This window comes from Bos taurus, chromosome 26, assembly GCF_002263795.3.
Source record: "Bos taurus isolate L1 Dominette 01449 registration number 42190680 breed Hereford chromosome 26, ARS-UCD2.0, whole genome shotgun sequence".
NCBI lineage: Eukaryota > Metazoa > Chordata > Mammalia > Artiodactyla > Bovidae > Bos > Bos taurus.
The window spans coordinates 16,738,174-16,765,684 of NC_037353.1; the positions used below are offsets into that span (position 1 = coordinate 16,738,174).

A 27,511-nucleotide genomic window follows, 5' to 3' on the forward strand; every position below is an offset into this window, starting at 1 on the left:
TCTGGGATTTTCTCCCTTCTTAAAAAATTGTTTTTACTATCATCCTTTAGTTTGTTTTGCTAATAACAAATCTGTTATTATTTATTTGGCCAGGCTGTGTCTTAGAATGGCACTTGGGATCTTTGATCCTCATTGTGGCATGCGAACTCTGAGTTGAGGCATGCAGGATCTAGTTCTCTAACCAGGAACTGAACTAGGGCCCCCTGCACTGGAAGTTCAGACTCTTAGCCACTAGATCACAAGAGAAATCCCTAGTTTTGTCTTTCTCTAAATGATTTCATTTCTAAAAGATATATATATATATTTTTTAATATTTTATTATTCCTATTTTGTTAATTTTTATATTTTGGCCATGACACACAGCATGTGGGATCTTAGTTCCCCAACCAGGGATTGAACCCACGTCCATTGCAATGGAAGGGCAGAGTCTTAACCCCTGGGCCACCAGGGAAGTCCCTAAAGATATTTTTGCTTGTGTACAATTCTTAGGTTTATTATTATACCCTTTTAGCACATTAAAGCTACCTTCCCATTGAGGTCCAGTTTCCATTTTTGCTTTTGCAAAATTAAATATTGATTTTAAGTTTTTCTTTTTGAGTAGAATCTCTTTCCTTCTTTCTTTCTTCTTCTTTCCCTTTCCCTCTCCCTTCCTCCCTCCCTGTCTTTCTCTTTCCTCTTTTTACTCCTTCCTGACTAAAGTATACCTATGTAAACAAAGATGAAAGATTTATCTTTTTCTCTCTGCCTGATTTATCCAGAATTTGGCTTCTTCAGTGGGCCCCTTTTGAACTTGTTGGCTTATTAGTATCCAGATTGCAACCAGTTATACTAATCATTGTTCTAAATTTTTCTCTTTGTTGTTTTTAAACTGTTTATGCTTTGAGTTGTCTCACTGCTGTACTATAGTCTTACTAATGCTATTACTTATATCTTGTAATTACTATATTACTATATATATATATATACACTTATATCTTGAGGCAATTTGTCATATATATAACTCTCTGTAAAATTAATTCTAAATAGTATGAGTTTGAGCAAGCTCTAGAAGTTGGTGATGAAAGGGAGGCCTGGCATGCTGCAGTCCATGGGGCTGCAAAGAGTTGGCTGTACTATAGTCTTACTAATGCTATTACTTATATCTTGTAATTACTATATTACTATATATATATATACACTTATATCTTGAGGCAGTTTGTCACATATATAACTCTCTGTAAAGTTAATTCTAAATAGTATGAGTTTGAGCAAGCTCTAGAAGTTGGTGATGAAAGGGAGGCCTGGCATGCTGCAGTCCATGGGGCTGCAAAGAGTTGGACACAACTGAGCAACTGATGCTATGCTATGCTATGCTAAGTCACTTCATTCGTGTCCGACTCTTGTGTGACCCCATAGACAGCAGCCCACCAGGCTCCCCCGTCCCTGGGATTCTCCAGGCAAGAACACTGGAGTGGGTTGCCATTACCTTCTCCTGAGCAACTGAACTGAACTCTAAATATGGGGAAAAGCAACATGGGGGAAACATTTCTTGGATCACAACAGTCTAGTAAGATAGATGATACAGAGACTCTATAGGATAACAGGGCCTAATTCAATATAGCACATGAATAGCCAATCAATGGAATTCTTATCCTAGGAATGAGTCTTCCTAGCCCACGGGACAAATTGGTCATGAAATGCCTCCCACACCTTGGTCAAATTTATGACCCAAAGTGGGAAGCGAACCAAAAAGAACAAAGAGCATCACTCATCACCCAGTTAAACTAGTGGGTTAAATCATAACCCACTGAAGTTACCTACCAACAGTGTACCCTGAAGGGAATTTAGGATGAGAAAAACAGGATGAGGTGCTCTGTGCTTTGGCCTCTAGATAATTAGATGCATGTCCTGGGAAGAAGTTCAAGGACTCCAGATTCTTGCATCTTCACATGTGTAGAAAAGTACTGAAATCACTAACTTGAGATGTCTGTTCTTCATGATTAGCAGTGATCTTTTACCAAGATGTAAGCTTAACTACTTGTATTTCCCAGTCATAAAATTCACATATATACTGACTTCTCCCTTACCTCTTTGGAGCAGCTTACTCAGAGCTACTGATTGACTGTTTCCTGGGCAGTAGTCCTAAGACTCTGAATAAAGCTTAAGCTCACAGCCCTCAAGTTGTGTACTTTTAAGTTGACATAGGGTTTGACTGGAGAAAACAACAGGATGCTTTCAAAATAGCAGTCCTAGTGGAGAATGGGCAGAATTGAGAAGCCAGAGTGCAAGGCAATTAGAAGAGATCTGGGACATATGAGAACAAGGAAAAACATGATACCTAGAAGCAAAACAGAAATCCAAGATGTCTTGTTTTAACGAAGGTGCAGGTTGTGTGGTCTAGCAAAGGTAGCCAGTAGCTACATGTGCCTATTGAGCATTTGAAATGTGGCAAGTGGCATAGATTAAAGTAACACTTGGATATATGGTACTAAATACAAGGTATTATTTATTTATTTAGGCTGTTGTGGGTCCTGGTTTCTGCACTCAGATTTTCTCTAGTTGTGGCTCGCAGGGGCTACTCTTGGTTGCAGTGTGGGGGTTTCTCATTGAGGTGGCTTCAGTAGCTACAGCACACAGGCTCAGTAGGTGTGGCACACTGGGCTTAGTTAATCCGAGGCATGTGGGATCTTCCTGGACCAGGGATTGAATCTGTGTCCTTTGCAATGCAAAGCGGATTACTAACCACTGGACCACCAGGGAAGCCCAAAACAATGTATTATTAAAATTGATTTATTGGTTCTACCTTTTCCTTTTTCATTATGGTTATTAGAGAGTTTTAAATCACATATGTAGCTTGCACTGTACTTTGGACAAGGATGAAGCATACATTTACTGATTTGTTCACCAAATATTTGTGGACTATCTCCCTGCTCAGTTGACAAAACTGATAAAGACAGAATAGCTCCTATGGGGGCTTCATTCCTTTCAGGAGACTATGATTATGTGATGAGTCTCATGTGATGTGTGCCTTTGAGGTGTGCCCTGGATACGTGGGCACATCAGATCCTAGGCGTGGTGAACCAGCAGAGAAGCCTGTCCGGAGGAGGCTTTATCCTGGACGACCACTGATGTTAACTAACTAAATCAAGAAGTAGAAGACTGTTGCAAATCAGAGGGAATCACTTCATCAAAGTCTGTGACTCTGTTTTTCCTCATCAGGAAGCTGTCGAAAGGCATAGCATTTAAGGAATGATGGAATATTAGAGATATTCCAATACATTCCTTCTATTTTTGCCCTCATTTTAGATTAAGTGTGACAGAAGAAATAAAATTACACGAACATGGTAGGCAAGGACAACAAGCCAAACCTTAAAATTACTCTTGGCTAAAATAACTCTATAAACCAAAAAAGAGGAGTTCTTGGCCATAAAACACACAACTTGTACCGAGGACAGTAAAGCTGACACCCTGTTTCATTTTCTTGGGAAGTTAATTAGCCTTGGAGGCTGTAGATAGCGGCCACAGTGGTCACTTGACACTCTCAGGATCTGACCTCCACTGGAAGGGAGGCACCCTGCACCTCAGATCCACTCCTAAGAATAATACTGTCATTAAACAAGTGTCAGACATTTGGCACAGTATCTGAGGAAAAGAACTGGAAAAAGTTCTAAGAGTGTAATACCCATTCATCCTTTTCCAATCAATAAACCCAAATCACAATTGTTACTGCATTTGTAAATCCATCAAACTTGCTGTGGTTCACAGAGCTTTCATTCTGTGTGGATTTGCCCAAATTAAGAACTTTCAATCATCTTGCCTTTTACAAACTTAATAGAAAAGAGTTTAAAGTCACAATTGTGCCCAGCAGTGTCTGACTCTTTTCCACCCATGGACTGTAGCCCACCAGGCCCCTCTGTCCATGGATTTTTCCAGGCAAGAATACTGGAGTGAATTGCCATTTCCTCCACTATGTGATCTTCCCAACCCAGAGATTAAACCCGTGTCTTTTGTGTCTCCTGCATTGGCAGGTGGATTCTTTATCACTAACGCCACATCGGAAGCCCAAAGTAAGAACTAATTGCAAACAGAAAAGAAAAATCAAGAACTTCAAAATAGTTTTCTGCCTGAAAGTTTTGCTTCAGGTCTTATAGACTAGAACTGCTTATGTCTAAATTGTCCCTGGTGTGTCCAAGTTTCGGAGAACTGCAAAGTAAAATCCTAGCGCTACCATCGAATTAGGATCCTTACTCTTAGAAAGCTGGTCCATAAAGGACATCATCCACGAAAAACATCAGCTATTACCCATGGTGGTGAATACTAAAGGCAGACGATTTGCTCTTTCAGAGTAGGGTCGGTGGAATGACCTGTCCATCTCTTAACAAATCAGTCTCTAGAGTGATGAGAGTGCCATTGTTTGAGCCAATGACTCTACTAGTGGTTAGTCACCAGGAGATGAGCTTTGGTAACCTCAGCTATGGTTTTTCCAGTAGTCATGTATGGATGTGAGAGTTAGACCATAAAGAAAGCTGAGGGCCGAAAAACGGATGCTTTTGAACTGTGGTGTTGGAGAAGACTCTTGAGAGTCCCTTGGACTGCAAGGACTTCCAACCAGTCCATCCTAAAGGAGATCAGTCCTGAATATTCATTGGAAGGACTGATGTTGAAGCTGAAACTCCAATACTTTGGCCACCTGATGTGGAGAGCTGACTCATTTGAAAAGACCCTGATGCTGGGAAAGATTGAGGGCAGGAGGAGAAGGGGATGACAGAGGATGAGATGGTTGGATGGCATCACCGACTCAGTGGACATGAGATTGGGTGGACTCCGGGAGTTGGTGATGGACAGGGAAGCCTGGCATGCTGCGATTCATGGGGTCGCAAAGAGTTGGACATAACTGAGCCACTGAACTGAACTGATGCTGGGAAAGATTGAAGGTGGGAGGAGAAGGGGATGACAGAGGATGAGATGATTGTATGGCATCACGAACTTGATGGACAGGAGTTTGAGCAAGCTTCGGGAGTTGGTGATGGACAGGGAAGCCTGGTGTGCTGCAGTCCATGGGGTCGCAAAGAGTTGGACACAACTGAGCGACTGAACTGAACCTCAGATCTCTGATGCAAGGCTCAACACCCAGGCTTCCCGTCTCTTCTTTGAGGAGAATGCATTTGCTACTTCCCTGAGCAATCTGCAGGTTTGGGGCTGCTGGCCACCTTTCTGAGTTTACTTCCCTTAATAAAGGAGAGGCTGTAACGGCAGCAAACCAGCCTGGGGAGGGACTTACTAGGGAGTATTTTAAGGCCATTTGGAAAGCATTCATTTCTTCAGGTAAGTCCCAAAACAGCCAGATGTAAAGAAAATATTGTTACAACATAACTATATTATATTAGCATCAGAGAATAATTTGGAGTAGGCTGCAAAGAAATAAAGGAACATGGCTGTTGGGATTTCCCTGGTGGTCCTGTGGTTAGGACTCCATGCTCTCACTGCCAAAGACCTGGACCCCATCCCTGGTTGGGAACTAAGATCCTGAATGCTCTGGGATTCAGGATTTCAGCAGGGCCAAAAAAAGAACATGGCTGTTTCAAATGCCAATGTTCTCACACCTGGAGGAAAAGGCCTGCACATCTCAAAGGAGTAGAAACCCCAAAACAAGAGGAAAGGCCTCAGAAATCTCGTCTGGCTTGAGATAAGAAAGAGGACACTTGGTCACATGGTAAAGAGACACCACACTGCCTTTAAGTCTATTAATTTATTGAGTAAAAATGAAATCATCATCAGACATATTAAATTCAGTTTGGTTTGAATTTGGCTGATGTCCATTTGCAGCAGAGATGAATGAAGGGAAAGAGAAGACACAGTGACGCTGGCAAAGGGACACCGAACAAGGCCATTTCCCATTAATTATAAAAGCAGGCATCACACAGCCAGCGTGAGTCATTAGCAAAGGGGGACGTGATGCTGAATGAGCAGCGACAAAACCAAAGTAAGCAAGAACTCGGAAGAAGAGAGAGGCCAGAGCTTTCAGAGGACAAAATGCAGCAGGGGCTGCATGGAGAGCAGTGCTGGGCGGGAAGCTGCCCGCTCACTTGGGGAACACTGTGATCACGTCATAGCCCTCAGGTGGAGTGACCCGTTCCCGGGCATGCTTTTCACAGTAGATCTGATCCTCCACAAAGAAATGGCCCTTCTGTTTCAGGTTGGTGCCACAGTCGGTGCACACGTAACACTCGGGGTGGCGGTGACGTTCCCGCAGCTTCACGAACACGCCGCTGCAGGAGAGGAGAGAAGAGGTGCTCCATTAGTGATGAGTACCTGAAGGTGACAGGCTGGAGCTCCTCCCAAAGGGCTCCTTTCCAAGGGCAGATCAGAGCCTCCCCATTGGCCTCTAGTCATAAAGGGGCTTCTCCTGCCTGGAGGCCAGAGACATTCCCCCTGAAGAATTCCGGAAGTCCCTCCCACTTCAACAGAGCAGCCCAGCTTTTTCTGGTTTTACATGTTCATACCCTAAGGGTTTCACAGCCAAGGAAAGCCTTCACCACCTGGCTCTGGGACACAGGACCAATCTCGCCTCTCTGCTCCATTTTCCAGGCAGGATTTTTTTCTCCATCATGCCCACAACGGGCAACATCCAACCCTTTCCACATTTTCATGGTTCACACAACCTGCGGGGCCACTGATGCCTGGGGAAGGCAGATACTCACACAATGCCAGTGCCACATTTGTCACACATGGGCAGCTTCTGGGCATTTCCAATTGAAGCAGCCACTTTGGTGACTGGAGCCTTAACACTTCTGAATCCTGAGGGCTTGTTGGGATCCCCTAAAAGGAGGAAAACATTTGGGTTAGCCAGGAAGGGCAGGATTGTATAAGCATCATTTAGCTCTTTCAGAGTCACTTATATGTATGTTCCAGCAAGGTCATGGGCACCAGAATCAAACAGACTTGACTGCTGTGTGATCCTGGGCAAGTTACTTAACTTCTCTGGTCCACAGTTTCCTTTTCTATAAAATAGGAGAACGTTTCCCCTTCAAAGTGGAACAAAATGGTTGAAAAAGACACATGTAGCCCTCCCTGGCATATATGCTCAGCCCTCAAAACAAATTACATTACATGCTGATTAAATACATGCAAACACATTGATATGGGACTTAAAAATACTTTGCTGCTGCTGCTGCTAAGTCTCTTCAGTCGTGTCGGACTCTGTGCGACCCCATAGACGGCAGCCCACCAGGCTCCTCTGTCCATGGGATTCTCCAGGCAAGAACACTGGAGTGGGTTGCCATTTCCTCCTCCAATGCATGAAAGTGAAAAGTCAAAGTGAAGTCGCTCAGTAATCAAATGGCAGTGTAGTCAGAGGCCAAAAGAAACCCACATTACAAGGACAACAAAATCATTATAGTACAGAATGCTAGAAGTCAGATAAAAACCACCTGCCACAGAGCAGAGACAGTAGCAGCCTTCCTGCAGTCAGCTTTCTGCATGAAAAACCAGCTCCTAGTTTCCAGAGCTCTGCCTACAGCCCAGTTCATCACCTGTGTAGGTAGCCGTGAATAATAACGGTAAGCTACTAATATTACTATTATTGCTATATATTTGGCTGGCTGTGTTTCCACATCACATTTTTTTTTTCCTGTGATGTTGGCCCAGTAAGTATTGTTATGTTTGTCAGCTATTTACACATCTCTGTCTGGACTACAAATTACTGGACCACCAGAGCTCTGTTTCATATATTTTTTCAATACTCCACAGAGCCTACCACAGGTTTAGCAGAAAAGAATGGTGGGCTACAGTCCATAGGGTCGCAAAGAGTCAAACATGACTGAAGCAATTTAGCATGCAACATGCACAGCCCAAGGTTATCATCTTGCCCTTCCAAACCTTTCTCCCTTCCTTGCTCACAGTCCCAGCTTTGTTCATTATAGAATCTTTTTTTTTGCATTAATTTTTATTTTTATAAAATATTGCACTCAAGTATCATTTCTGTCTTGATTATCAAGTTTTGGGGTACCAACTTAAATTCTGTACCCAAAGCAAATGCCTCCCTCACCTTATCCTAATTCTGGCCCTGCCTGAAAGGATCTCAAAGGGGCCTGGCTGGGCAGCCTCATGACTCTGAGTGTCCCAAACAAGCTCCCTCAGTTTCTGGCTGGAACCAGCTGGGCTGTCTACCTGCCGTGAAGACAAGGAAATGGCATCTTTGCATACCTGGAAAGCTTGGAGAGAAAATCGGTAGTTCTAAGGAAGCCAAACCTATGAGGTCAGGGTCTCTTATGTGATGGACTGTTTTTCACAGAAAAATTACCAGGAAAGGTAGGAAGTGCAGGAGGAGAGAAGTAACATGACACATGAGCCCCACTTGGTAGGAGAACCCACATCTCTTTTTGGAACAGAGAGAAGTGAACTGATGGAGCTGGGCAAAGTGTGAGTAGAGGAGGCTGTGGGCTGCCTGATGCTGACCTCGCTGCAGCTTATGCAGCCCTGCAGCACCACCTGCTGGCTTGATTTTCTTCTCTTACCTAGTCAGCCAACACTGCAAATGCAAAGAAAATCCCACATCTTTTTTCTGTCCACTTCACTGTTCAGCAACACTCAAGGGCTCCATACTGCCTACAGAATCAAATTCATGGTCCTTAACCGCACACCTGGTGGCCCTTGATGATCTGAACCACAGATCACCTAAGGAGTCTCCTGAAACCCTGGGCACCTGCCAAAATGAGCCTAGATACCTTCTGAGCAAGCCTCCAGCTGAGTGCACCTGGGAAGTCCTGTATTAGATATATTGAAATCACAATTGAAAAAAAAAAGACTCCTTCTCCCTGCAAATTTCAGAATTTGACCTAAAGCAAGAGGGAGTATGAGGAATCCTGGACCCTTTCTCCCAGTCCAGACGCTAAATTTCACCCCAAATGAGAAGACCCACATTGAGTCTGGAGAGTTATCACCAAGCCCTGCTGCAGCCTCATGGCTCAGATGGTAAGGAATCTGCCTTCAATGCAGGAGACCCAGGTTCAATTCCTGGGTCAGGAAGATCCCCTGGAGGAGGGAATGGCAACTCAATCCAGTATTCCTGCCCAGAGAATTCCATGGACAGAGGAGCCTGGTGGGCTACAGTCCATGCGGACATGACTGAGCAACTAACACTTTCACTTTTCTCACCTGCTAGAGCCAAACCTCCCACCGGGGCCTCACTGACTGTGTGCCTGGCACTTTGCACGTGTCATTTCCCTCCAGGCTGTAAACCACCTGTGAAGTGGCCATTATTAGCCTCACTGGACGTGTGCAGAGACTAGGACTTAGAGAGACGAGCCACTCCCTCGAGGTCTCGTGGTGAGTCACGGGCAGAGACTGGACACCAGTGCTGGTGGTGCAGGCTGCTTCATGAGCCACGGGCCTTCTCGAATGACAGCAACCCTCACCGAGTGCTTTTACCATGCACCAGCCACTGCCCTGAGCTTTGACCATTATCTCTCAAATGAAAACAGGCATTTGAGCTCCCTTACTTGAGAGCCTTCTGCATGTGGTAGATGTCTGGATTGGAACTTATGCTGTTTCTTTTGTGAAAATTTAATGCAAGTGCATATTAAGAGATAAAGGAGAGACCACAAGATCTATCTCCCTTTTCATTTTCAGCAAAATTTTTATTTTATTTGGCATAAGAAGATATCCAGTCATCCAACCTAGGGGAGAAAAACTATAATTCTCAAACTCTCTTGCAACTAGATAGGGCCATGTGACTAAATTCTGGTCAAAATATAAATGGAATAGTCATGTAGGACTTCTGGGAAAAAGAAAGCTGGTACATCTGGAAGATGGATTCCTCAGTTAGCCTTCCTGGTGCCTGGAAGTAGACATGATGGCTGGAGCACTAGCTGCCAACTAGCACCAGGTGGTAGCCTTGAGAATGGAGACCACTGGCTTGGCAGGCAGAATATAGGATGCAAGGGGTCTAGATATTGATGATCAGGGAACTGCCATCTCAAGACAGTTCAGTGATCCTGGGCTTCAGGTCCTTCTCTGTGACCTCTGTGACCTGAGGGCATTCAGTGAGCTGAGCCCTGAAAGGTATACGTTCTACTTTGGGTTGGAACAGATTGATATTTCCTTTCTTAAAGGATTTTACACCCATTTATTCAGAGTAGAGTTGTGATTTCTCACATGTTTTGAAAAATTATCATCTTCTAGGGTTGGACCCCGAGACTTCGGTCAGTTGGGCTAAGACTGGAACTTAATATAGAGTATATGACTCATTCCTTCCAAACTGCACAGGTACTCCAAGCAAAGGGGGATATTGCTGGCAGGGATAATATCCTTCTAGCATAAAAGAAAGGAGAAAGCAATGGCAACCCATTCCAGTACTCTTGCCTGGAAAATCCCCTGGACGGAGGAGCCTGGTAGGCTGCAGACCATGGGGTTGTGAAGAGTTGGAGATGACTGAGCGACTTCACTTTCACTTTTCACTTTCATGCACTGGAGGAAATGGCAACCCACTCCGGTGTTCTTGCCTGGAGAATCCCAGGGGTGGGGGAGCCTGGTGGGGAGCTGTCTATGGAGTCGCACAGTGTCGGACACGACTGAAGCGACTTAGCAGCAGCAGCAGCATAAAAGAATAATTTTCCTAACTTCCTGTGCCTCTAAACTGCCAATTTCTTTAAGGAACCCACCAAAGTGGGGAGGAAGCCGGGGTGCTGGGTGTGTTCAGTAGGGGACTTTCAGCTAAGGAAGGACTCCTGGGGAGCCGACTCTGCAGTTGGGGACTTTCAGGAGGAAGGGGACTCTTCCAGAGGCAGCTCAGTTCTGACCCTCACTGGCTGTCCTGGGCAAAGAGCCAGCCCCTCTGGAGCCTGGCTGAAGTGGATCTCACAGAACCACCACATGTCCCTCCCAGAAGTACCAACTCTCTCTTCACAAGCAGGCACACTGGGAGCAAGAGACCAAGAGAAGGCAGGACTCCATCGAGCCTCAGGGAAAAGGACAGTGCAGAGTGTAGAGGGCTGCAAACCCCAACTCTCCAGATGTCACTGGTAGCTAGGTTGACAGTGAGAATCAGAGGTGCTTATGAATGACGACCTGGGAGGTGGATGAGCCTGAGAGCTGTGGCTCACAGGTCACCTTTTTGAGAAGGAGGAAAAGCCTCCCTTCTACAGCACACCCGTCTGCCAGGAATTTCTCACTGTTGTTGCTACAAAGCTGAGACAGCTTACTGCCATCCGCTTGAAAATTATCATAAGAAACAAACAGTGTCTGATGTATACAGGGCAAAGACTATCTCCTGAGACCTGCAGAGCCAAACGGGTAGCCCTGGGTGCCTCGAGCTTCACATCTCACATGTGGACAAGCCAAGGCTGGCCTGGAACCTCTTGATGAGGTTTCAAACATCGTCACAGTTATGAAGCACCTACTGTGTGCGCCAGTCACAACTCTGGGTGTTTTGTGTAATTTGATCCTCACACCAATCTTAAGAGGAAAGGATTTTTATCCCCGATTGACAGATGAGCAAACAAGTCTAGAAAGGTTCAAAGGGTTGCCTAAGGTCAATTCCGGGGTATATTGCCAAACCGGGGGCCCTCGGACTTTGAAGAGGCCGTCCACCCTACAGCAAGAACAAGAGCATGGCCCCAAAGTGAAGCCCAGAGCCTGGCTTCCCTGTGCTGCTGATTCATTCACTCTGCTGTCACAGCCCACGACCTTCACCCACTCACACGTGCCAACCACCACAGAAGCACGGTATGTGGGCTCAAACGAAACTAGTGGCCAACAGACACCCCCACAGAACGCCACAACTGTCAAGTTCACCGCCGCCTTCAGTCTCCCTCAGTGCCTGCGACAGGAAACAGCTAAGCAGGTGTGGCTGAGAGCTCATTCAGTCCCCCTCTTTTTTTGAAAGAGCTTTTAGCATTTAAGAGGCCGGCCTTCCAAAGCACACTGCTCTCTCCACCTCTCAGGCTGTGTTCACCTGTGTTTCAGCAACGACTACCCCTCAGCTCAGGCCTCAGACAACAGCTTCTGACCACACACACGGCTGATTACCTTTCTCCTCAGACTCCAGAATTTCCTGCAAAACCAGGAATGAAGTGGACTGTTTCGGAGGCTCATTTAACTCCTGTTTCTCCTGAAGCATCTTGTAAACTTCAGATTCTTTATCGATGACGAGTCCGCTTGGAAGCTGAGAATGGTCTAAGCTGTAAAGAATGTTTGCAAGTTCATTAGGACACGTCAGAAGTTAGGGGGGAAAAATCCACCAGCACCCCCTTCCAAGAGAAGACACCCCTGTGTCAAAGAGTGAAGAGAAACTATCCCAATGGATGAAGCCAGCTCCTAATGCAGCCACGGACCCCCCTGATGATACGGTGAGGTGTCTGTAGGCAGGGCTGGTTGCTGCTTCAAGTCAGTAAGAGGCTAGAGTGGGTGATTCAACTACTCTTTGGCCTAATCCCATGGAACAAGAATGCTGTGCTTCTTTCAAAATTATATAAACAACATTATGTCGAAAGAAAATTTAGAAGAGGGAAAATGTCAACCACAACTGAGCACTGAAAACTCAGCTGAGTCCCCTTAGTCCAGGCCTCATTCTTTCCCCAGAGCAGAAATCAGTGTTTCCTGATTATATCAAAGTGTTCTCTCTGTCTCTATAAAACTCTCCTCATTCTCATGGCAAGGAGCTCTGGTCTCTTCACCTACTACACAGAGGTAACAGTGTACACCTTGTCCAGTTCACAGGGTTGGTGGCAAGGATGAGAAAGTAAGTACTTTGTTTTTTTTATTGGAGCACAGTTGATTAAGAATGTTGTGTTAATTTCAGGTATACAGTGAATCAATCGTACATACACATATATCCAGTCTTTTTTTAGATTGTTTCCCATCTAGGCCATTACAGAGTATTGAGTAAAGTTCCCTGTGCTATACAGGAAGTCCTTATCAGTTATTATTTTATTTACAGTAGTGTGTATATGTCAATCCCGATCTCCCAATTTATCCTTTCTCCCACCCCCAAACCCCTGCCTTTTCCCTCTGGTAACTATAAGTTTGTTTTCTACACCTATGATTCAGTTTCCGTTTTGTAAATAAGTTCATCTGTACCTTTTTTTTTTTTTGATTCACATATAAGTCATATCACATGATATTCGCCTTTGTCTGACTTGACTTCACTAAGGCAATCTCTAGGTAAGTACTCTGTAAACAATACAGTGCTGCTCCATGTAAGGGAGATGGGGGCGGGGGGGTGACAGAGGCCTCAGCTCAAGCCTAGGGATGGGGCCAACCAGGCCTTGCTGCCCACACCTCCCCTTGTCCCTCTGGGCTCCCCACGACAGGATGAGACAGGCAAAGTTGGGGCCTCTTTCCTCCAGAGCCCGTTTTCCAGGGGAGGCACTGCTGCTGCCTGGTCTGAGGGAGGGTGGAGAGTGAAAGGGAGGCAGACTCCAGTGAGCTTTACCTCTTAAGTCTGTCCTGAGTCCCACCCCCTCCACTGCCTGCTCTAGCCATGCCATCCATTAACAGCCCAGATGACCAGCTTTCTAACTTGTCCCCTGGCTGCCACTCAGCCCCTGGAACTGTCTTTCCTCCGACCGGAGGCCAGAGAGAGATTTTAAACATAAGAATTAGACTGTGTCATGATGTGGCTCAAAGTGTTCTCATCTGACTCAGAACCAAATATTTACAGTTTTAATAACAAAAACACAAGCTTAACCAAATTCATCTTCTTTGGAGTAAATATTTGCTACAAAAAGTACAAAGGCCATAAAAGATGTGGCTCTGCTCCCCTCTCCAAGCACATTGCTTGGTACCCACTGCTCACTCCAGGCAGAAAAGCCTTCATGGGGTTTCTAGGACACACCAGACTCGGGGCCTTTGCACATCCTGCTCCCTCTGCCTGGAATATTCGCTCCCCACACAGCCCCATGGCCTCCATGCTTCACTCATGTCTCTGCTCGGATGTCCCTCCTCAGAGGGGTCCCCGACCCTCAGCTTAAAACACTCCATCTCATACACATCACTTCTCCCCTTGCTCTGCTCCATCTTTCTCCACATGTTTCTAACTCTTTTACCACAAATTATACTTATTTCTTTATTGTCTATCTTTCCATGCAAAGCAAGCCCCACGAGGGCTGGGCTATGGCCTGTCTTTTCCATCATTGTGGGTCCTGCCCTCAATCAGTGCCTGGCACAGGACCAGAGCTCGGCAGGCATTAGGGAAGTAGATTAAGTCCCTCTCTCCTCCTCGCTGCACCCTGTCTCTGCTCCTGTGGGGTCACAGGGAACCCCCCCCAAGGCTGTGCCAGGGAAATGGGCAAACCAGGTTCCTGGGTCCTGATCACCTGCAGTCTCTGAGCCTCGGCTGCTTTTTCAGAAGCCGCCACCCGCTGGGGAAGAGGGACAGTATGCCCGGGGGAGCCAAAGAGGAAATACCAGATGGCAATGCAATTTATAACCCACCCATTGTATAATCAGTTTACATTCCATTTTAAATGTGCCTCAAGTCACAAGGTCACTCACATCAGTGAAATTCCGGGTTTTTGCTTTGACTACACAGCCAGGTTCTCACAGTTGAGGACAGAGCCCTCCAAGAGTGACCACTGCTCTGCTGCTCTCAGGGAAGGTCACCATGTAATGGGGAGAGACGCATCCGCGGGTCACCTGTGCTGGCTGTGGGTGCAGGAGCGGGTGGCCACCACCTCTGTCCACCCACAGTAGGTGGCCCCTGCACTTGCCTCTCTCTTCCACTCCCCAGGCAGGTGATGGGCCACCCTGAGGAGTGACAGTCACCAAGAGCCATGGTCTTCCTCTGGCCACCTTTTCAGCCAGACTCCTTCTTTGGGTCTTGAGTTCTGAGCTGGCCCTGTACTAAATGAATTATGTTATTTTGACAAATGTTTTTTTCTGTTACACTTAGAACTATTTTAAAATCAAGATCAGACCGTGGAATGTTCTTGGGGAGAATTTTTCCCCTTCTTTGGCGTATGTTGTTATGTCTGGAAGCCACCAAGGGACCGCTAAAAATGACAGACCCCAAATTACAAGGTCATCACATATTCTTCCAGCAAACTGTCTTGGAAAATATCTCTGTGATTAAAAAAAAGAAAACAACTTAGTGTTTCTTCTTAAATAATGACAATATCTTTCCACCACTTGACAATTTATAAAGCACTTTCAATATCCATCGCCTTATTTGAAGCTATGGTTTGCCTAATTCAAAAATAAAATCCTAAGACCCAAGTCTTAAGACATTAGACTATCAGATATGGACAAATGACATCACTGTATCTTAAAAAAAAAAAATTCTAGGACAAAAATATGCATGAGTAATGGAGTCCTAAAAAAAGCATTCTCATTCTGTACATATAGTAACAGCATTGAAAGGAAGAATTCTAAAGTGATAAGTTTTCAAAAAATATTAGGTATATGACTAGAGTTAGCAGGAGAAAAACTTCTGAGGGTGGGTCACTAAAAGCACAGTCTTCTAAACTCAGTCTTTACAATTTTAAAAACAAAATACAAGAATTTAATCAATTTAACTCCTTCAGAGTAACTATCCATTACACTCTTCATATTTCCTGCTTCTTGTTTCTCCCTGTCAGACTTGATGCTGAATGTATACCACCAGTTCCCTCAGTGTTTAATACTTTCTTCCAGTCTCTTAGGCCCTGACCATAGGACCTGTCTCCCCAGCAATAGCCCAAGCCAGGCACCCTCTGCCTGATGAAGTATCTGACATAGCTGGGTGTTTAAGGCCAGCGGTTTTTTGAACATCAGGAAAAAACTCCCTTTGAGTTTGTCTCAAGAGGAGGATTTCAGAGGCTAAGCCTGCACACCTTAAGAGAATACACAAGCCTGTTCCAGTCAAAAGAGGAGCTGGGATGAAAGTCGGAAAGTCAAGGAGAACAGAGAAAAAGCACACCTATGGTTATGGGACAGTAACCCTGGGAAAAGAGTCTGCTCCACCAAAACAGCAAAGTGACCAGAGTGGACATAAAAGACTCTTTTTTTTTTTTTTTGCACCATCACCTGCAGCACAACTTAATAATCTGTATATAAATCTCAACTAAAACAAAGAAGCCATAAGAAACAAATCCCACTGCTGCTATAACCTTAATGGCATCATTTTTCTCACACAGTAAGTCAACTTTGGTTCCACACTAAAACTGCCTGTTTGTGTGACATATTTGAGACAAAAAGAGAGATGACTTGAATTATAAGATGCATCCAGAAAGAGAAGATATTCTCTTCATAAAAATAATTTTCCAGGACATCCCTGGCAGTCCAGTGGTTAAGCCTTCACTTTCCAATTCAGGGGGTGCAGGTTCCATTCCTGGTCAGTGAACTAAAATCCCACATGCCTTGGCTGAAAAACCAAAACATAAGACAGAATTTTTGTAACAAAATTCACTAAAGACTTAAAAAACTGGTCCACATTAAAAAAAAAAGCTTTAAAAATAAATAAATATATAAAAAATAAAAATCATTTTCCCACTGGGGAAGATGGGAGTAGGCATAAGTGTCTCTATTCTTCCCGCTAAGTACATCTAAACACCTGGACATCAAATATAAGATGAACATAAGATGCTGAAGGGGGACAGGAATGGGGGTGTGGATAGGGGTGGAATCTAATTGGAGCGATAATAAAACTGCTTAACAGAAAAAAAAAGAAGGGGGACAGGAGAAGGCAGGCCAGCCAGAGACCCTGGGACCCAAGGAGTAACATTGATGAGTTCCCAGGGTTTCCTTTTTGCTTCATATATTTCAGATGTGGAGCTAAATAAGGCAGCAACCCAGAAAAGGCAACAAACTTAGATAAGACAAGTCCCCAGAAAAGCGTGCCCTCTCCAACAAAATGATGGAGAAGGCGACAGCCAGGATGGTGCAAGACTCGGAAACAATAACCACTTTTTTCCCGGACAAATGAAGAAAAAAAAAAAGGTCAGTGCAGAGTCTTGACTTCCACCGTCACTGGGCTGAAATGAGATGCCCCAACCACCGCACTAGGGTACTGGAGAATGACCAGGAGGAAGCCCGGATGCCATCCCTGCCCAGCTGAATGAAGACAGCCTAGCGGCTGTCTTTCACTACCGCCCAGCAGTGAACAGGCCACCACTCAACCGCTGTGAGTCTCTGGAGGCCATGTGGGTACCCACAACTCCCACGCCAGCAACAATGCACAGCCCCCAGTAACCTCCAGTATCAACACAGAGAGAGTGGGGAAACTAAACTTCTACTCCCAGCTTGGTTAAAACCACTCCTCCAGGTGGCCCATCACCTGCCGGGGGATGGGAGGCCCCCACAGTTCCCTGTGGGTGGGAGGAAGACAGACAAGGGCAGAGACCAGGAGCCGTGGATGGGCAGGGGTGGTGGCTTCCTTCCCCCAGTTGCAGCCTGGGCAAGTGACCAGCTGATGAGTCTCTTCTACGTAAATTTTGCCCTTCCCTGAGACCACAGAGCATGTTCATTCTTTGAGCTTCACTGATGTGACTAACCCCAACATTCTAATTTTCAGGATGTTACCAATGATGGAAACTGGCTGAAGGGTACAGAGGATCTCTCTGTTTTGCTTCCTATAACTGCAGTGTGCATCTATAATTACTGCAAAATAAAAAATTAAGTATAAGAAAAATTTTCTCCAAATGATGAAGGTTAAACACTAACTGGAAATGATGTAGAGATTTTAGTATGTGATTTTTACATAGGTGGTGAGGATGCAGGCTAACTCAGATTCTTCGTGTCTGAGATGCCCCAACCTGGTTACCCCAATGTTCACCAAATATGTAAATCTGAGAAACCCGATGGAATCATTTTTGAAAGGGGATCCTGGCCAGAAGGCTCCCTAAGTTTTAGTCTTCAAAGGCCTAGATGCTGGACCTAATGAGAAACCAGAGGAGTAATTATGGCCACCAGGAGAAGAGGGTGGGCTATCCAGACCTCAGAGCCCAGTCTGTGGGCCGTGGACAAGTTTAGTTAGAGGAACAGGCAGCCACCTTCATGAAGGAGATTTCCTTCTGACCCAGTTCCAATGAGTCAGGGCTACTATAGTCCCTCTGGAATCACTGGAACAAAGAACAGTGAATGTATTCCCTTATTTCTACTATACTGATTTAGAAATCTGCCTCATGAGTTCATGGGGGGATTGCCTGAGAACACAATTAGGAAAAACTAGTATCTTGGGGTTACTATGTTGGTTGCCTGCATGCTAAGTCCTTTCTTTGTGACACAATGGACTGTAGCCTGCCAGGCTCTTCTGTCCATGGGATTCTCCAGGTAAGAATACTGAAGTGGGTTGCCATGCCCTCCTCCAGAGGATCTTCCCAACTCAGGGATCAAACCCATGTTTCTTAGGTCTCCTGCATTGAGTTCTTTACCATTGTACTACCTGGGGGAGCCCAAATGATTATTCCACGAAGAGGCTACCACTCTATCAGAAAGGTAATCAACTGTGCTGGTTGGCTGAACTTAAGCTACAGTGCTGGGAAATATAGAAGCATACAGTGAGTCACAGCAAAATCTTCTCCATGACATTTGTCTACATGCTTCCACTCTACAGAGCTCCTAGTACTTGGAAGTAATGGGTATGGAGCACTTCATCCATGCTGAAATCTGTAGTAAGTAGCATTTATAGAGTACCACCAGAGGCCAGGCCCCATGGTGGATATTTTTTGCACATCTCACTGAAACTTCTCAATAATCTAGTGGTCAGCTAGTTTGCATTATCTGCTTTATAGATGAAGAAACAGTTTTAGAGGTTGTGTGGTTTACCCAAGGTCCCAACAGCTAGCAAGAGGCAGAGCTAGAATTCAAGCTCAGGTCCCTCTATCTATCAAGCTTGCACCTTTAAGAAAGTATCAAGTGGCATCATATATATACATTGAAATCTAGGCCCAAATCACCAGAAAATGACCACAGCCCCTAAACTCAGTGGAAAGAGGTCAGAGGGCAGGTGAAAGTTTTCTTCTGAACAGAGCAGAATTTCCTCCACCCTTAGTACACAGTAGGCAGTCAATAAATGACTGTTAAGCTGAACTGACCCAGAGACCCTCCCACTCAATCTTGTGTGTGTGTGTGTGTGTGTGTGTGTGTGCTGAGAGTTCAGGTGGCAGATGGTACCTTTCATATGCCTTACCAGGTTAATTTGGAAATGGCAAGGCACCTATGTTCTTGTCTGATGGAGATGTGGCTCTGGGAAATCCTATAAGACACACACACCAGGCTATTTTGAAGTGCATGCGACAAAGAAACTCAGAGTGCACCCCAGGGAATCAGTGATGACCTCAGATGCAAAGTATGAAGTGAGCCAATTCTGGAACCTCAGCGAATTTCACAGACTAAACAGTGGCGGGGTGAGCACTTGCGACTTCTGCTGATGGAGCAGGCAACAAGACCCGGTGGCTGCTGGGTTTGCACAAGACTCCTCCTTCCTGATGAGCACAACTGCCCTCTCTTGGAATAGACCAGTAAGCAGAGACCCATGCAGAGGGCACTTCCTCTGCCAGGGGCTGCCAGTATCTCCACTGTTTCTGGATTCATCCTCAAAGAGTTTGGGATGGAGCAGAAGCTGGGCCCCTCTCTGCTGTGAAAATCTGGAAGGAGACTGGTGATAAAGACTCAGAGGCTACTGTAGCCAAAAAGTCTGCAACAGGAGGGGACAGGGCCTGGAGGACAGGCTTGCACAGCGTCCAGACAGTAGAGATTTAATTGTTTCGGATTGGAAGGAGGGGGCAGGCGGGAAGCATGAGAGAAGAAAGAAGACACGAATGAAAGAATAACGGCCAAGGCCATACTAAAAATACTCCCCAGGCACATACTTCTCCCAGTGCATAGCAGCCTTTCAGTGAAGGATGTGTCATTTCCCGGGTTATTAAATCCAGATCATGGAACATTCCACTCTGGGACTGTAAAAGAGGGTCGCATTCTCAGCCTCCCTCGGCACAAAAGCAGCAAAGAATGGAGGTCACAGCTCTCGGCGTTTCACCCCCAGCTCCCCACTGAGCTGCCTGAGAGAAAGCTTCACTTCAGAGTCTGCCCATGGAAAGCTTAGGGGGCCCAGCGTGGCACTCTTTCTCAGGCACCCCAGGAGTTCCCACAGTCACCTTGAAAGGCAGCCCCATCCCAAGCCTGTAGGACTCAGAATTGGAGGGCAAAGAAGTGTTAATAGCCACTTTGCCTTGGTATACTACAGCAAATGCTGGTGACCACTAACATCTTGCAAAGCCAAGTCACGTCACAAGAAGTCTCCCCTAATAGGCCCTGTGAAGCTCAGAAAGAAATCACAGAGCCCTCCTGGTGCTGGGCCCAGGGGCCTGCATGCAGCCAAGTACCCCATGATGTCTCTCTCTCTTTCTCAGGGAGAAGGACCGTATGATAAAGTATGATCAAGGAGCTCTCGAGAGGGTCCCCACAATAGCTCCTTTCAAACATTTAAGTAGTTTGGAACCTCTCATGCCGTAACCTGTCCTAATCTGCACCTGAAGCAATGGGTTTGTCATTTAATCACCCTAACAGCCAGGCAGAGTCTTGCTGAAGGTGAACTGCAGAGAAACTGAACAGCAAAACTGGCTTCAGAGCTAAATATGAGAACTGAGGATTTCAACTCTAAACGAAGACAAAAAAACAGTGTAAGGAATGAGAGAAAATATTTGCGAGCAACGTGACCAACAACAACGGGTTACCTTCCAAAATATGCAAACAGCTCATACAATTAACATAAAAAAAAAAACAATCAAAAAATGGGCAGAAGACCTAAACAGACATTTCTCTCCAAAGATGACATACAGATGGCCTACAGACACATGAAAAGATGCTTAACATTGCTAATTATTAGAGAAATGCAAATGCAAACTACAATGACGTACCACCTCACAGAATGGCCATCATCCAAAAGCCCACACATAACAAATGCTGGAGAGGATGTGGAGAAAAGGGAATCCTCCTACACTGCTGGCGGGAATGTAAATTAGTGTAACCACTATGGAGGACAGTGTGGAGGCCCCTTAAAAAAACTAAACATAGAGCTACTCCTGGGCATATATCTAGGAAAGACGAAAACTCTAATTTGAAAAGATACATGTGCCTCAATGTTCACTGCAGCACTATTTATAATAGCCGAGTGCCTAGCAACAGACAGTTGGTTTAAGAAGACGTGATACACACACATACACCAGAATATTACTCAGCCACTAAAAAAATGAAATATCGCCATTTGCAAAATGTATGCTGCTGCTGCTGCTAAGTCGCTTCAGTCATGTCCGACTCTGTGCGACCCCACAGACAGCAGCCCACTAGGCTCCTCTGTCCCTGGGATTCTCCAGGCAAGAATACTGGAACGGGTTGCCATTTCCTTCTCCAATGCATGAAAGTGAAAAGTGAAAGTGAAATCACTCAGTCGTGCCCAACTCTTAGCTACCCCATGGACTACAGCCTACCAGGCTCCTCCGTCCATGTGACCAGACCTAGATAAAATCATACCAAGTGAGACAGAGTCAGACAAAGACAAATATTATATCACTTATATGTGAATAACACAAATGAATCTATGTAAAAAACAGAAACAGAGTCACAGACATAACAAATTTATGGTTACCAAAGGGGTAAGTGGGGGAGGGATAAATTAGGAGTGTGGCATTAACAGATATACACCACCATATAGAAAACAGATAAACAATAAAGATTTACTGTGGAGCACAGGGAACTATATTTAATATCTTGAAATAACCTATAATGAAAAAAGAATCTGAAAATATTTAAATACACACATATAGATAAAAAACTCAATCACTCAGCTGTATACCTGAAACTAACACAAGGTTATGAATCAACTAAAAAGAAGAAAGAACTGAGGGTTCCAAGGAGGAAAGATCCTCTGAGATCAGACAAGTTTGGACCACATGATATTTTCCAACAAATTTGACTGTCACTGGCATCGAAAAATCAAGAGATTTCAGATGAAAAACTTTCTGACTTCTGTTTTGATGCAATTATCCATCAGAAATGGAAATCCGAGGTCAGCACGTGGGGTCTGACTGGAACCAAGGAGTGGTTTCCCCTCTGGGCTGGGCATGCACTGTACCACTCCCATGAGCTGCCCTGCTCCCCCGTGTCTGCACCCAGAGCTCTGTCCTCAAGTCCTCATCTTCCCTGCCACCTTTGGGCAAATGAGGTGACAACTTATGACCTAGTCCCTCCTGTATTCCACCGCACAGAACTGATCCCATCTCTTACTCTCTCTCCATTCTCAAACCCAGTTCTTTGCCATGGGCCGCAGGATTCCCTGTGTTTTTGGATTCATCTTCAAAGAGTTTGGGAGGGAGTTGATACTGGGCCCCCTCTGCTGGGAAGACACAAAGGATCCTTTAGATGAAGACTTAGAGGCAGCTGTGGCTAAAGGGCACAGGCCTCCCCAGCCCTGAGCAAGATGTCTCCTTAGACCTCCCCACCCTGGCCAAGCCCTCCTCTATCCCAGATGAGAATCTGTTCCAATGGACACACATTTATACGTGCATGGACATCTCTTCTTCCTATCGTTTCTACTGGTCCACTGGAGGGAAAAAAGCAAACATTGCTTCACCAAAAACTGCATCATGAAGTACCCATCCCTTGCCCACATTGGATGGTGAACACAAGCAGAGAGCCCCAACTCTAAACACTGAAGAATTTTTCAGGAAGCAGCAGGGCTGTCAAGAAAGGAGGATGGAAAAAAAAAAAGAAAGGAGGATGGTCACTTGGAAGAAGACAGTGACCACAGAAATCAGAACAATAATAACAGGGTCTCAGTGAAGAATCAACTGGACATTTTACAGCTTACTTCTTATTTCACAACAACCCTACAAGGCAGGTGGTGTCACCCCGTTTTCAGAGACGAGGAAAATGAATACAGAAACAACTGTGCTAGGGACTTCCCCAGTGGCCCAGTGGTTAAGACAGTCCCGTCCACTGCAGAGGGTGAGGGTTTGACCCCTGATTGGGTAACTAAGATTCCACATGCAGCCAAAAAAGTTAAAAAACAAAGACAGTGCTAAAGCAGACGTTTTTCTCTGGGCTAGTGGTTGACCCTTCTCCACGCTGCCTGCACAGGCCTGTTCTGGTGTGGTAAGCCTCTCCCAGGACTGGCCCAGGGCAGACTGCATGGGCCTACTCACGCTCTGCCGTTCTCCTGCCCACTGGCTGCTGTCTTTGACTCCAAGGCGTTGTTGAAGCTGGAGATATTTTCAGAGGAGTAGAGGCCAGCTGGGTTGTTGTACTGGTTTGTGATGACCCTGGGGGCAGAGCTGGAGGCGGGTGAGGCAGTAAAGGGCACGGCACTCCGGTTGTGGGCGCTTCCTATGTGGAGGGCCTCCTGCAGGCAGGGATCAAAGGAGAGATCAAAGTGGTGTCCAGTATGTACTACTAAGTACATCCGGTACTGAGGTCCAGCAGAACCTGATCTTCTGCTGGATACCCCTAGGTAGGACATCCCTTGATGCCCTAGGCTGTCCGGATCCAAGTCAGAGCTGAAACAGCCTTTCAGGACACATTCCAGAGGGATTAAGTACCAGGAGGAGAGGAACCCGCATCACTTCAGTGCAAAGCAGGAGATGATAAAAGGTAGAGATAAATTCCCCAGAAAGGAAAGGTTTAGACAAGCAAGATAAGAGGGTTGTGGTGTCAACACTGAAGTGGCTGATGACTAGGCAGACAAGCCTGGGTGCACTAGCAGAAGCAGGCTACAGGGAATGACTGAGCTGTTGTTTCTTGTGAGGGAAGGCCAAGCTGATAAGATGGAAGGCTGGGGGATACCTATTATGCGGCCATGCCCAGGTAGCTGCAGGAAAGGACTTTAAATTCCTCTTGTGCTCATCCCCCTCTTTCTGTAATTTGGGGAAGCACCCACCATCAACCTCCACTCTAGACTGCCAGGTCTCAGTAGATAATTACTACAGCCACACCACCTCAGAGCTACTCTATGAACACCCCTCAAAAGCTTTTAAACTAACATTCCTTTTTAAGGGAAAAAAAAAAAAATTCACAGCTTTTCTGATGGCAGCAAGGTGCTTTCTGCACAGGCATTCTGGGTCAACCCCTCTCCTAGCTGAGAGCGTACCCTGTGCAATCTATTAAACATGATGTGCGCCCTATTTTCTGGGCTTCCCAGAAATCTTCCTGAAACCCGGACTCCTCATTAACACTCAGACCCAGAACAACTGCCCCAAGAGCTCCTGTCCTCTGTTGCTCTTCCTTTTTTTTTTTCCTCTTTCTTTACTAAGCCTTAAAGTCTTTCATGCTTTCTCAGAATTGATGATGAAAACCACTAGCTTAATTCACTGTGTACTGACTTAGCTCAGTTGGTAAAGAATCAGCCTGCAGTGCAGGAGACCAGGGTTCAATTCTTGGGTTGGGAAGATCCCCTGGAGAAGGAAATGGCAACCCACTCCAGTATTCCTGCCTGGAGAATCCCATGGATAGAGGAGCCTGGCAGGCTACAGTCCACGTAAGAGTCGGACATGACTTAGCGACTAAAACACCACCACTGACTTAAAAGACAACATGAAAATGTGTTTATGATGATTCAGACAGGCTCCCTCTTTGACATGTTAGAAACAGTGAGGTTTTCCTGTACACCTTACACTGAGCTGACTTGATCCACATTGGACAAAAGTTCAGTACATGTAGTGTGTTCACCAAAGGGAAGTATAATTAGTTCTGCAAATAACTTTAGCAAAGTTTTAGGAAAGTTTTTACTGCACGAGGAATAACAATGACATAAGAAGTGGTCTTTAACGGCCGCAGACTTCCCAAGGGGTGGCCTGGGACCCTGCAGCTCTGTAGGGCACTCGCACAAGCAGCAGCCAGGATGGCAATTCTTTTCTCCTCTCTCCTTCCCTGTAGCAATTCTGAGGAGCATCTCTTGATGCTGAGCACCAGGGAAGAGCCCTCATTCTCTGTCTCCGCTCAGGTTTTTCCCTGTTGCCTCCTGTTTGGCTTTGAGCAAGTTAATCTCTCTTAGCCTCTGGATTCTGCCTGGCACCACAGCAGTCAACCAGCGTCATTCCCTTCTCCCTCCACAGAAACCCATGTTCAACTGCAATGGAAGTCAGTAGAAAATGCAGGTTGGAAATTCTGATTTTTCACTCTACAGAGAATCTCCCAAGAATGTATCTGTTTTGTACATAAAAGGAGTATCTCTAACCCCAAGTGAATACTGGTCTTTCCAGAAATCAGGCGGTTAATTCAGGGCCTGCCTTTTGGAAGGGATGATGTCATTGTTTGGGCTTTGTATTTATCAGTCACCGAGGAAACTCAATAATGAGGAAATATAAACTAGGTGTGTAACTGCACTGACCTCAGATAAGCTGGGGTGTGGGCTGGCCTTACATGAACGAACAGATCCTTCAATTACAGATGAACTCTGCTCTTACTCACTCCTCTATTTTAGAGTGACTGGAAGTGGAAGATTTTGGGAAAATGAGAGGTGGGAAGTTTTTCATATGAACAAAGAATTACTGGAATTCAAAAAAATATATAGTCAAATTAAATGCTAAAGTGTTTGAGGTTTTTTTTTAATCTGAAGAAAATTACCTTCAAAAGACTAAAGATAAGTACTCATGTTTAAGATGGAAATTCAAGTATAATACATATAAAAAGTATAATACATATAAAAAGTATAACTGAAATTTAAGTATTGCCTTCCTGAAGTGAAAAACTAGGATTTTAGAAAGACGGCACTAAAACAAAATCATTCCTGATATATTATAAAACATACGACGACTTAACAGATTAAAACTGAACATTTATAGTAAACTTAATGAAGTGGCTGAGAACTCCCTAGGAAACTGGAATTGACTGTGGCATGTTTTAAATTAGTTTGCACAGCTGCCAATTTATAAACTGAATGCCATTTCATGAACTTTCCTTAGAGGAGCTGTAGAGAATAATACAGTCATGTCAGTTTTGAAATGGCAGATGCAAAATGATCCTTAAAGTGACTGTTAGGACTAAGTATTATTTTTATTAACTAATGGGAAAAATTTTGTATGATTACACTTCTGACATTTTAATGGAAGACATTTGAGAAATACCATTCACATACAACCACTAATTTACCCACACTAATGTACCAGTGAGTTCAATTTCACACCAGTTTCTGTTTTAGGTATAAAAGATAACTAGCTATATTTTATCTTTTGATTATATCTTGCTGCTGCTGCTAAGTCGCTTCAGTCATTTCCGACTCTGTGCGACCCCACAGATGGCAGCCCACCAGGCTCCGCTGTCCCTGGGATTCTCCAGGCAAGAACACTGGAGTGGGTTGCCATTTCCTTCTCCAATGCATGAAAGTGAAAATGAAGTAGCTCAGTAAGTGTCCGACTCTTCATGACCCCATGGACTGCAGCCTACCAGGCTCCTCCGTCCATGGGATTTTCCAGGCAAGAGTACTGGAGTGGGTTGCCATTGCCTTCTCTGGATTATATCTTAATATACCATAAAAATGATACACTGTCTGAAACGGAGAAAAAAAATTAAACTTCAAATCTTCAATTGGGGCTAAATGTATAACAATCACAAACCATTTTAGAAGAAGTTTTCAAAAGCCATTATTGAGTTACTACTAACATACCACTAACAACTCATTCATTTATCCAACAGACACACTGTGAAAAGTAGCCTACCAAGTGTGAGGAGTTTTACAAAGATGTTCTAAACATTCTTCTTTACATTTCCTGTACTTATTGCTAAAGAACATCCATCCATTCATTGTACAGAAGAAATAAAATCATTATTAATGATTCCAAATATGGGATCTCCAGACAATTTTCCATCCCAGGAAATTCTATTTGGCCAACAAAACTGTGCATTGACTCCCTACCCTATTTTCCAATATGAACTACCAATTAATTTTAGTAATTTTAAGGAAAACTAGAGCACTTAGCATTTCCACCCTAAGACTCTCAGAAACCAGGTAGTGGGATGAAGGGTGGCCAGGGATATCTGGGTCCACTACTACATGTCCCTGCTAAGTTGTAGGCCTCAGGACCCAAACTTCTTTCCATCTTTAGCACATTTGCATCAGCGGTCCATCATGAGCTGAGTCAGTGCTTCTATTTTGCCATGGTTCTGCCACTCTGTTCTACACAGGAAAGCTTCCACCCGCTTCCATATCCCCTTCCTAACCAGGCCCTGACGTCACTGCTCTGGGGTTTTCCAGCCCTTTCCTCCTGCAGTTCCCTTACGGGAAGAACCGAATAAGAGCCAGGTCCCAGACGTGTCAGTGGAGGGCCCTTCCTGCGTCCTATCCCCAGCATCCAGGGCAGGAAAAGCAGAGGTGAGCTGAGCTGTGTCAAAAGTGGAAATGTCCCAGGATGCTAAAAGCAAGAGCACTGGTGAGCAAGTACTTACTTGGGGTTCAGAGGCTAAATTCATCTTGTATGGGTGACGTTTCCCTTCCTCTGTCACCAGAGGAGACCAGATTTTCTGTTCAGATCTGCAACAGATTGACAAAGCTAAGCTGTTTCATGCATGCCAATAAATAATACACACTAAAAATGGAGTCGGGTTTTGTCCCCTCTTACCCAGCTAC

At 45.1% G+C, this 27,511-nt stretch overlaps 1 protein-coding gene across 1 annotated transcript in view; it reads right to left on the minus strand.

The window, feature by feature from the left end:
* Nucleotides 1–5,716: 5,716 nt before the first annotated feature.
* PDLIM1 (PDZ and LIM domain 1) overlaps nucleotides 5,717–27,511 on the minus strand; it is a 40,627-nt gene continuing 18,832 nt past the window's right edge. The window contains 5 exon segments of the mRNA NM_001035455.1: nucleotides 5,717–6,248; nucleotides 6,681–6,798; nucleotides 12,007–12,158; nucleotides 23,097–23,293; nucleotides 27,331–27,415. Coding sequence (NP_001030532.1) covers nucleotides 6,062–6,248; nucleotides 6,681–6,798; nucleotides 12,007–12,158; nucleotides 23,097–23,293; nucleotides 27,331–27,415 — 739 coding nt within the window. The 3' untranslated portion in view covers nucleotides 5,717–6,061.